Below are 12,314 nucleotides of genomic sequence, written 5' to 3' on the forward strand. Positions count from 1 at the left end.
TGGCTGTACAGATTTATGTTTGGCATATCCTGGGTACAAAATGTCACTAATGTTGAGGTTCTTCATCGAATGGAAAAACAGTTGGAAATACTCAGAATTGTAAAGGAAATGAAGCTGCAATATTGTGACGACGTGAGAGGTAATAGATACCTGGATTCGTTTCGTACAAGGAATACGTTCCCGTGGTAGAAGGCTGAAGAATCTTAGAGGCTTGTTCCACCTTAACGCATGTTCCCTCTTTCGTGCGGCGGCTTCAAAAATGAGAATGTTCATGATGGGTGCCAACCTTCGTTGAGAAGCGGCACACTCAGAGTCGTATTCTAGAACTCTACTCAATGCTCAAGTCAGGACTTGAGTATGATTCAAAGCACTAGAAATCATACTCAAGTCCTTGCCATTAGGGTCGTGTTTCCAGTGGTAAAGTTAATATTATTAAAGGAGCCTAAATTAAATTTCGACATAAAAGAAGTTAGTGAAAAATACTTACCTCAGATCCTGGAGCTATGTATGGTAAGCGGCATATAAGTTTGTACTTCTACACTATTCTAATGAAAGTAAATAAATTTGCTACTCTACGAATCCAGTAAATTTAAAATTAACTATAATATATATAAATACATATATTATTATATATATATATATATATATATATATATATATTATAAATTAACTACAGACAACAAGCGTTGTGACGGTGTTAGCTCCTTATACCGTCATCCCACCTTTTAGTATCGCCTCTCTCCATTCGTATCGTTTCTTCTTCTACTCATATTTCAATTTAAACATACAGTTTACATTTTAAAGATTATATTTGTTTAAACCGATTAAATATCTGTAAACTGGACTTTCAACGTTTGAATTGCTAAATTTACTAAATAAGATGTTGGAGGCTGCGAGGCTGCGGAGGCTATTACTGCTATCCAGGCTACACACCATTACAATTCACCAGAACGCCCCCAGCACCAACAGCACCTCCACAGCGTTTTTGCACGATTTCACTTTTTATTTACTACCATTTTTATTATCGTGGACTTACGCAAAGTAACGTTTGGATCCATTAATTACTATTACGAGTGTCATTTTTTTTATTAACATCAATTGACGGGATGAACAAGTCAAGCGGCTTGTGGTAAGCTACACGCTTGTCCATAACAATTGCAGTGTCCTCAGAGCTTTAAATCGCAAATATCTGAGGGGCACTGCTACTGCGCCCGTCATCCTGAAACATAACTTGACAAGTCCCATGTGCCTGTAATTTAGCACCCTTCAGCACCCTTTAAAACCGGAACACACTGACGTTACTTACGTTACTAGGCGGCAGAAATAGGTAAAGTGGCAGTACTACCCTGTACGAATTCTTTCACAAGGGCTCTACTGCTACTAAGACATTAATATGCTTTTCAGATATAAATGCGACATTACTACTGTTCAACAAACTCTAACATATTTCAGAGTGGATACGTTAGACAGCCTATTCTGACAAAGCGTTTTTGTATAATAGCCCGAGGGGTTATTTCCCACACGTTGTCACAATGACTGCTATTTTTTCAACCGTCGCATCCAATCCTTTCGGATACACTTCCGTGTGAATTGGAAACCGGACTGCACCTGCTGCGTTGATAACTTCATACCAATTTTGTGACCATATCGGTCGTATTTAAATTTTATCTTTCTGTTTTTTCAGTCTATTGTGATTGTAAAGAGAATTATCGAGTTCTTAGGTTTTCATGATTGTTACATATAGGAAATGAAACTATTTTACCCATGGCCCCAGCTAGGCCAAAGATTTTCAAACGGTGCGTTGATGATACTTTCACAATATTACCTAAAGATAGCATACCTTCTTTCTTGGACCATCTTCTTTTAGTACTAAAATATAATTTACTATGGAACAAGAGAATTGTGGTACTTTAGCTTTCTTAGATGTTTTAATTATAAGAAATCCTAATAACACCTTAGGCCATACTGTATTTCCAAAGAAAACCCATACAGATAGGTACCTCAATGGTAATTCCCATCACCATCCTAGCCAGTTAGCTACCGTGGGCAAATCTTTGTTTCAGAGAGCACATGGTGTCTGTGACAGTAATCATCTGGCAGGGGAACTTCAGCAAATAAAGCAAGTCCTACATGCGAATAAGTTGAAGATTCCACGCCAATGCCGCAGGCCCCGTGTGAAACCACCAACAATCGAGCGAAGACCTGCCATTTTACCTTACGTGAGAGGTGTTACAGACAAGCTCGGAAGAATCCTCAGGCGTGCATCTATCAAGAGCTATTTCATGCCCCTGAGGAAGATTTCTCAATTGCTGAGACCCGTGAAATGTAACATCCCCTCACAGGATGCAGGAGTTTACAAGCTTGACTGTGAGTGCGGTCTCTCTTATATTGGACAAACAAAACGAAGTATTTGTACCCGCGTCAAAGAACATAATAGCTGACGTCAAACACCGCCGCGTAAACAAGTCTGCAGTCTGCGAGCATGTCACGGATAAACCTACACATTCAATGAAGTTTGACAAACCCCAGGTCCTTGCAAAAGAAATCCGTTATCTACCCAGGATGCTGCGAGAGGCCATTGAAATTAAAAACATCCTAATTTTAACTGGCTCCGTGGCCGAACGGTTACCATGTCGGACTGCCACGCAGAGGTCCCAGGTTCGATTCCCGGGCCGGGAGAAATAGTTGTATGGCCTACAATTACTTCTCTCGTGAGTTTGGGTGTAATTTGTGTTTGTCTATGTGTGTGTCCATGGCACCCGCGACACAAGGTTTACCTAGTGCGAGGCTATGTTGAGTGTGTGCGTTAAAAAAAAAATTAGTATATAAGTACTATTTCAGTTTTTAACAGGGAAGATGGTTTCTCCGTACCACCAGTTTGGGATCCCGCATTTCCTCTGATGAAAAATCCCAAACAGACATAATACTGCAGTACTAATTAATATGTTTTAGTTTATTCTTAGTTCTATTATTAATTAATAATAAGTTGAACTTAATAAAAATTCATTCAATAAGATAATTTGCAAAACTTAATGTGGCGTAAATTGGAATGTTTTCTTTGTAAAATTAAAAATAAGGTATTTAATTAATAGCTATTGTAACTAAAGTGAAAAAATAGGGTGGTTTGCATTAATATTAGACATAACTGGTTGAAGACTGTACCACCTCTGTCAACCGTGACCATGGGACCTGTAAAAAACAAATATATTATCGTATGTTTATATTTATATATCGTATATTTGTTTGAAAAAACAAATATACGCGATTTAAATCCGGAAAAACAGTAGCAGATTTTATTCAACGAATTACTTACATAAGAAAATGTTTATTGAAATATGTATATGGAAATTATTTTAATGATTTATTATTATTTAGGACAAAGATTACTGCGAACTTCCCGAGTCCCTCAAATATCACTATCACGGTGGGAAATGAGAGGCTGGATAGAGTTGATCGGTACGTCGATTTCAGAAAAAAGCAACAGCCTAAAGGGATCTCAAAAAGAATCCAGCTAGAATGGGCTGCTAGACAACATTTGGCAAGCTAGACAACATTCTTAAAACGTACAAAGTTCCACAATGTCTGAAGACCCGCTTGTTTAATCAATGTATTGTCATTACCATGACGTATGCTGTCTAGACATGGACGCTCACGCAGGAGATTGTATGCAGGTTGAGACAGAGGGCTATGGAGCGCGCCAAGCTCGGTATCAGCCTTGTACACCGAGTTCCGAAAGTTGAGTTCCGACGACAGACGAAAGTTTAACCACCCAGTTGCAAGGTGGGTCAACGATATAGTACGCGTCACAGGGTGTCAGTGGATGCGGTTAGCACATGACCGTGGCGGATGGCACAAATTTCGGTAGACCTATACCCAGTAGTGGATGAAATCAGGTTGTGAATGAATTATTTATAAGCATGTACAAAGTCGCTTGTAATAATCCGTGAAACTGATATTCTTATTATATTTCCAATTATACAGGAAAAATGCTGTATGTAAGTACAGGTACAAATTTATTAAATCAATGGTTTGAATACCATAAAAAATTTAATAAACGTTAGTAAAGAGATACTAATAAAGGTGGAAAAGCGAAATAAATAAAAGTTCTTTTTAATTATAAAAACAAGGTAAATAGTGTCATCAACGGAAAATGAGGTAATAACCGAGAGGCTCAGCAAAAAGGGCATAATGTCCTCAGTTTTTCCACCAACTAATTCCACGGCAGGGACGGCATCGAAGGCACATTATGGCGGCTTAGGATCTGTGCCGCAAATAAATTTCCCCTGAGAGACGTATTTTACATGGCTCGGACGGTGATCCGAAATATTTTCAGAGAGAATTGTGCGCGAATGGAAAAATTCGCCACCCATGATGAATAAAGATTGCCGAGTGGTTTCAAATAGTTTCAAACATTTAATTAAAACTATATTAATACTTGTAGTAGGTTCCACTGTTGAATTTGCAATTTACAGAGTTTAAACAATACTTAAAATAGTTAATATTATTTTTTTAACTCTTTCTTCTCGTGCAGCGCAATTGTAGAACACACTCCCCTCCCATATCCACGTTATCCCGTCGATTACTTTATTCAAGAAAAGGTTGACAATAATTTTATTGTTTATATTGTACGTATATAACATAACGTAATATATTAATTAAGTAATGTAATAAAATGTAATGTGAAGTGCACGAAAGGAGCCTCCCTGCATGACGTACCATTCCGGCGCACCCTGGGCAACAAATAATCGGTCGAGTACCTCACGACAATTGGCAACTCTTTTTACCACGACGGCAAGCATTATAGTGTATACCATTGATACGATAAGAAGAAGATGTAATATTTACACATATTATATGAGTATACTGACGTTATTTATTATACGTTAAATATTCTATGTATTTCTGTTTGTTTTTAATACCAAGTGACGGGACGAACAAGTCGTGCGCCTGGTAATAAGCCACACGCCTGCCCATAACAGTTGCAGTGTTACTCAGAGCTTTAAATCATAAATATCTGGGGGCACCGCCACTGCGTCCGTCACATTGAGACATAAGTTGACAAGTCTCATGTGCCTGTAATTTCACCAGCACCCTTAACCCTTCACAACCGGAACACACTAATGTGACCATTACTGCTTGGCGGTAGAAATACTTCCCTGGACGAGCTCTTTTACAAGGAGCTCTACTGCTACTAAATATGTATTTATGATACTTATGTAATTATCGGTAATTTTTTAATTATATCTAAATGTATTAACTTCATTATATTTGCCAGTTTATGAACTTCATTTTCATTGCCTTCGGTTGGCTGATAGAGATGTCTTTTAGAAATACCACCACCTTTTCTATAATTTATATTTCTTTGTATTTGTTTGGTACAATAAAGAATATGCAAAATTTTTTTCTTCTTTAAATATGATAAAAAAATTTATTATCAATTTTGAGTACAATATTGTCACACCATATTTTGATGACGATAGGTTCTAAATATATAGGTTTTACTTCCTTTAGTCTTTAGTCTGTTATAATTATTAATACAAAGATCGAACGCGCATCAAGAAAAATTCCTTCGATCCGGCTGGATACGAACCAGCGCCTTCCAATAATCCGTATTACACGCTCTCCCAACTGAGCTACGGGACGAACCAGACTGTATGAATTTTTCTATGCTGTTACAAATCTTTGTTTTTTTTTTTTGGCCGACGACTTTTTGGCCGTGGCATCATCTGTGAGAAATCTATTTGTTCACTCAGCCAGGTACCTTTACAGCTACCAGCAGCTCACTAAAGATGTCGCTTTAATAAATAATTGTAATTTTTAAATTCATTGAATATCAGGATGTCTAACTTGCATGATATTCAATTTCTTTTTTTAAATTACTTACTTACTCCACTATTTTGTTGTAATTATTAGTACAAAGAACGAATACCAAGAAAATTTCCTTTTATTTGGTTGGACTCGAACCAGCGCCTTGATAATAGTTATGACAATTTTAAATATTGAATTTTCTCTCTCACACACAAAAGATTTTAGAACCATTCTTGTTAAAAAAAGAGAGAAAAATTAAATTGTTAAAAGACGTAATACGGTGAGTAGAGTGGACAGATTTCACGGTCTTGTGGAAATAAAATGAAATAGGTTGCAGTAAAACCCGGGACATGTCGAGAATGCAGCGCGGACGGTTGAGATACTGTGAAGACAAAAGACGATTTGTAGGGGTGAATGTACGGATACTTAATGTAATTTAAAGATTTACTTATTTGCGAAACTAAGAATTAAAGCAGTTTTCTGTATTCTGTTGTCAATGGCTTTGTTATAAACATTCAGTCATTGAAAAACAATAAAACTGACGTTTATTGGACGATCTCGTTGTATCTGTGTGAAAGTACTGGGTTGATTCTTGGTTAAACCAACTTGAGAACTAATGTATTATATAAATCCTTGGTTATTTTGGTATGCATAATCAGCCACAAAATGTATCACTTTCTTAACAGTTAATTTAAACGCCATGTAAATGACATACAAGAAAGTTTTGAGTAAGAATTTTAACAATTTCCAGCTAAGACCCACAGTGCTTATAAAGTAACGAATTGCCATTTTATTTATAGAAATATAGATTTTAGTAGCAGTAGAGCACTTGTGAAAGAGTTCGTTCAAAGAAGTACTGCCGCCAAGCAGTAATGTCAGCATTACTGTGTTTTGGTTTTGAAGTTGAAATTACAGGCACATGGGACTTATGACTTATGTCAACTTATGTCTCAGGATGACGGGCGCAGTGGCAATGCCCCTCAGAAATTTGCGATTTAAAGCTTTGAGTGCCACTGCAACTGTTATCGACAGGCCCCGTCCCGTCAGTAGCTAAAAAAAAATGAATGTAATAAAGGTTGCAAAAGTTAAATAAAACCAGAAAATGTGAAATATTCACCTTTATTTCAAGACTAGAGGGTAGTCATCTTTGGAATGTAAAAAGTGTTGGATATCTGTACACAAAAATAAAGCAAGACATCTTTATATAATTTTTAGCTATACGTTATAAATCTGCGAAAGGCCTCTTTGGTCCTGATTTCTTTGAAGATTACAAATACCTTATCATATAAAAATATAACTAGACTCATATTTCAGTTAATACAAAATATAATACAAACAATTTCAAAGTCACACTTTGCTTTATTTACAATTTATAATATATTTATTTACAAATCGACTTTTTTCCTTCTGGAATAAGTTTGGATTAAAATCTTCATATACGTAATTAGGTGACTGTGCAATGATTAAGGCTGACAAATTATAAAACGAACACTTCGCTTTGCGATTTGCCTACCATTGTATAATAAATAAATAATGTAATAGCAACTGTATATAATTCCAAGTCGACCGAAAGCGTTCGGTCTCTATCAAACGCAAAGAGCAACTGAATAAAACCCGACGACAGCCGAAACACGAAGTTTGCCGAGGGACATTGAGAAAATAGAAGCACTGTAATGCAATGTTGACAGTTTGTAAGATGGCGGCAACGCCAACCATTGTATAATAAGCTTCTGTGTTTCCTCCACATGGCGTTTAATTCCAAAACACTACATGGCGCAGCCGGTAGGTACTACACCATGGTAGTAAAACATCGTGATATTCAGTAAAAAATAATATTACCAGCCCCCGTAGAAGCACAGTAGATTAACGGTGATTGTTTTTGTTGTAGACCTTTTGTTCAAAATTCTGTCCACCTCGTCATAACTAACGTATTTGCATTTTGGTAACTTTTGAGATATTGGAACCTAAAGTTTGATTTTTTGTTTGAAAGGACGATACCTCAGCTTAGTGCTGCTTTTTAGTCTCCACCTGTGTTCTCTGTCCAATATTGTCGGAACATAATTACCACAATAAAAATAAATAAAATCAAATTTTTGTATTACCACAATTTAGTGATAGAAATCAGAGTTATAGTATTTAATGAATAAAGTCTTATTGAATTTAATTTTAATTTAATATAAAGATAAAAACTTTAATTAAAAACAAGTGTAGGAATATTGATAGGAGTACACTGTACAGTTACTTTCGTGGGCAACTGTACACTATGCCACTGACTAAACTCGATTTAAGGTGCAATTTATATTGCCACGGATAGAAAGTAACCATAGCATAATGAAGTTTGTGTAAATTGTGTAACGTACAACTAAAAATGAGCCAAAAAAACAGGTCGCGTATCCTCTGGAGAGTTCTCGCACAGTCTCGGGAATTCACACTATACACAAATCCCTTTGTATTCGTTCCGGGACAATGTAAATTGAGCCTAACTAGTTTTAACTTAGAATAAAATCAATATTATTCTGGTGTAGGTAGTGTGGTAGGTCCAGATTAGAACAGAAAGTGGTCAGAACGACCATGTTACCACCAATTAGTGCAGGAAATCTCAAAACGTCGCCTCAGTCAGTACAAATTTCATTGAAGACAGCAGCCATCAGGCTTTCCGTTGACCATGATTTTGAGAGTGCGGCTACGTTAGGTTAGACAGACAGATTTGCAAACCAAACAAATTTCGTATTGAAAAAAATTGCATTGAACAGCATACAAAGGCCGCATTGGCAGAATCATAATTATTAATTGACAATTCATATTATGAATTTTCTAACAAAACAAAAAACGCAACTCGTCTATTTGATAGTTTTCTATGGAGACCTCCGTAGAACACTGTCAAATAGATGAAATGCGTTTTTTGTTTAGTTTCAAAATTCATAATAATATGAATTGTCAATCAATCATAGTCATATTATGATTCTGCCAATACCGCCCTTTTAGCCCTGCAGGAAAGAGTTCTAATTTCGAAATAAAATGTTTATTTTTCCTATTCTCATTTCATCATCATTCCTCCCATCTCTTCACCACTTGTATGGAATTTTTTTAAGCAAATAAAAAACATTTTTTTCCGAGTCGAGGCGCATAATTGCGATTCACAACTGGCCGATCGGAAATTTTTGACATTTCTAATCGAAACAATTTTAGTCACAAATTAGAAAGGTATAGTAGGAATCAGGTTCATCTTCTTGCTCAGAAACCCATCTGATTTCGAGACTACCCGATCGGTTCGAGTCCGAGTTGAATCAAAATCAGAACGCTGGTGATTGGTGTGGTTGTCTGGCATTATTATTAATATTATTTTATCTTCACATTTAAATTTTTCATCGAGTTCATTTTTGTACAATTTTAAACTAGTCCGTTACTTAAGAGCCTGTAAGTGATTTTGAAATTACATCTTTTTTATAACTGTGACTGACAATTAGAAAACTTATAATTGCAAAAAGTTTTTTTCTTCTAAATTCTCACGTTATTCTAATTCTAAATAAACAAAGTATTGTTGATACAATCATAATTGTTGATGCGTTCTTCTGGTGACCTGAAACAAGGAGAATTGATATTTTAGACATCAAACAATAAGACTCGGAAGAGCGAGGCCGGATTCGAACCCACGGCCTCTGCTTGAGAGGCGTTATGTCAGACCACGCTATCTACTACTAAGCAGGGAAATAAATTTCTGAGGCAGGCAGATGGGAACTGTGATATATGAGCCTCTCGCCACTACTGTAATACATATGTATATTAAAATACTAGAAAGGTTCATGAAAGAAACAAGATATATCTGCGGCTGAATTAGTGAATTTTTTCGCAATATTTACGACGTCTGTTTGTAATAAAAACAACACGTATTAACACATAAAACATTTACTTTGTCAAATGATTATTGCGCCCAGGGGAGGTGTATTTCATCGCAGAGGGAGATAGCGGCGCGATCCATCATAGTCTGGAATATTGTATATACATGCGATAAAAATGATGAAGATTTTTTGTCTGTTTTATTTTGTACTAAAGCAGAAAGTGAGATTGCACGTTGATGTTTTGGATAACATATTATTATTTAATGATTTAAACGCACCGCCAGAGTGATAGATATGAATTCTGAATAGTATTTCTATAATATATGGTTAATAAAAAAACTTTTGTTTTAAATTGGAAGTCAGTTGACAAAAAAAGTGCCCGTTGTGATATTTTTTGAAAATTCACTAAAACTCCCTACAACAACAATTTATCAATTTAATCAGTGTTTCAAGTGACTACAATACCTACAAAATGCATGAGAATTTTGAATTATTTAACAGAATAAAATATTTACTTTTGGCTTATATATATTAATAGATATCTTTTTTTTATTATGATATTAAGCAACGGGACGAATAAGTTGTGCGCCTGTCTAAAACGACACGCCTGTCCATAGCTGTTCCAGCGTCATCTCAGAGCTTTACAACGTAAGATCTAAGGGGCACTGCCACTGCGACCGTCACACCCCATGACATAAAATTGGCAAGTCATGTGCCTGTAATTTTACCAGGACCCTTGCCCTTCAAAACCGAAACGCAGCAATACTCATATTACTGCTTGGCGGCAGAAATAGGTAATGTAGCAGTAATTCCCCGGACGTACTCTTTCACAAGGAGCTCTACTTCTACTAAATTTTGATACTAAATTTGAGATAATCATATGAGAAGGATATACCTCTATCACGGGCTTGCTTGTGCGCAGGACTAGGCGTATCCGGTGTAGTAGGCGGGGGATCTGAAAATCATAAAGAAAAATGAAATTAAAACACGGGTGTCCTCACAGGTGAGGGTTTAGGCCATAGTCCTTTGGTCCAATGCGGGTTGGGGACTTCAAACGTTTTCCGAGGGTTGTTAATCTTCTTTGACGTGCAGGGTTCATCACGGTGTTTTCCTCTCATGCTTATGATAAATTTCAAATTATATTTCGCACATGAACTCCGAGAAACTGTGAGGTGTGAGCCAGGTATATAATAATATATATACTCATATAACCAGAAATGAAACGAAATGTCATTTAATTTGATTGAAAAGTATTCTCGCTGACAACTGCGCTCGATTTGCCAGCCCGAATTCGAAACAATTGACGGGTGTCGTGTCCGCCAGTTTAACTTGAGCTTTGCTGTAATGGACGTAAAATTGCGTAATTTAACATTTAATTACCGATGAAATGTGATTCCGTTTGTTTTGTAATTAGATGTTTTGCAGTTTTCCCATACCACCGAATGGAACAGCCCATCCCATACTTATCTTTACTACAATAAATAAGAATATTTTTGGAGTATACGGAGACGTACACACAGGTCAGTTGTTGGCGCTGCACGCTGAACTATTTCATTCGGCTTTCTAATTTGTGATTTCCGCGCAAACGAGAGTTGATAATTTAAAAGTGATATCAGTACCATTTGACTGATGAGTTGCCAGGAATGGATGGCCCTTATTTCGCGTCTATTACTGGTTATATGCCTACTCGCTGGAGCCTGGATTAAACCCCACGGCCTCTGCTCGAGAGACGCTAGGTTATTAGGCTACCACGGCCACGGCTTATTAATAAAATTTATAAAACTGCAATACCTATTTAAGTTAAAAGATTACCTCTGTAGAAAATATCCCTTTTTCTACTAAAATAGTTCGCCAGGGGCACTTGCATGTCGCATAGAATCTCCACAGTCGAAGGAAGGGATTCCATCTTCACGATAGAACTTGTTACAATCGAGTAGCGTTCGTTGATCAGCTTTATAGAAGTTTTAGACGGCAGAGGCCTGTCAAAGAAATAAATTTATTTTACATTATAAAAAGTTACAGACTCACGTCAATTACTTAGCTCCAAAATAAGAGAATTCTAAAAGAGTATCTAGAATAGTAAAATTAAGTCAGCTGCGCTGTGAACAGTTGCGTTGGATAACGTTTATTTACGTATTATTATACATTATTCATATTCATTTATTGCATGTCATAAACATAGCTAATTGACACCCTCCTAGGGCATAGCAACATTAGAAGACAGAGTTTCTTATTTTGTAGATTGCTTAGCCGCTCACGCGATACGTGCAGTCGTAGACAGTCGCAGTCGTAAAATCATCACCGGCACCTCTAGGTGTGGTATGCGTACCACACCTAGAGGTACCGGTGATGATTTTATACCGATTTATCGGATATCGAAGTTATAACAGGTAAAAGAACTAATATTACTAATACTACTAATAATATTAATTACTATTTCGGTAACGACTCTAGCAAACCATAAAGTTTTTAATGCATGGATCTGTCATTTAAAGAAAATAAACAACTTCAAAATTACATCACGACCATCGTGTGAGTGTTATTGTTTGGGCTGGTGATTTCGGTGTCTATTTATTGAAAACATACCGTAAGTAGCGTTTTTTAAGTTTACCTTGAATATAAATGTTTGTAAACTATACTTTAAGGAGTAATTTCATGGTAAACGTT

The 12,314-nt window shown here is 36.4% G+C and overlaps 1 protein-coding gene across 3 annotated transcripts in view; it reads right to left on the reverse strand.

The window, feature by feature from the left end:
- Positions 1-9,304: 9,304 nt before the first annotated feature.
- Positions 9,305-12,314, reverse strand: part of LOC113235130 — a 60,942-nt gene continuing 57,932 nt past the window's right edge. For 2 of the 3 annotated variants that reach the window (XM_026470719.1, XM_026470720.1), the window contains exons 6-8: positions 11,460-11,626; positions 10,543-10,602; positions 9,305-9,388 (exon numbers count right to left, since the gene is read on the reverse strand). In XM_026470719.1, coding sequence (XP_026326504.1) covers positions 9,315-9,388; positions 10,543-10,602; positions 11,460-11,626 — 301 coding nt within the window. In that variant the 3' untranslated portion in view covers positions 9,305-9,314. Of the gene's footprint in view, positions 9,389-9,718; positions 9,794-10,542; positions 10,603-11,459; positions 11,627-12,314 lie in introns of all 3 variants that reach the window. The other variant, XM_026470721.1, reaches the window with a different exon arrangement.

This window comes from Hyposmocoma kahamanoa, unplaced genomic scaffold (assembly GCF_003589595.1).
Source record: "Hyposmocoma kahamanoa isolate Upper Pololo Valley unplaced genomic scaffold, ASM358959v1 87, whole genome shotgun sequence".
Taxonomy (NCBI): Eukaryota; Metazoa; Arthropoda; class Insecta; order Lepidoptera; family Cosmopterigidae; genus Hyposmocoma; species Hyposmocoma kahamanoa.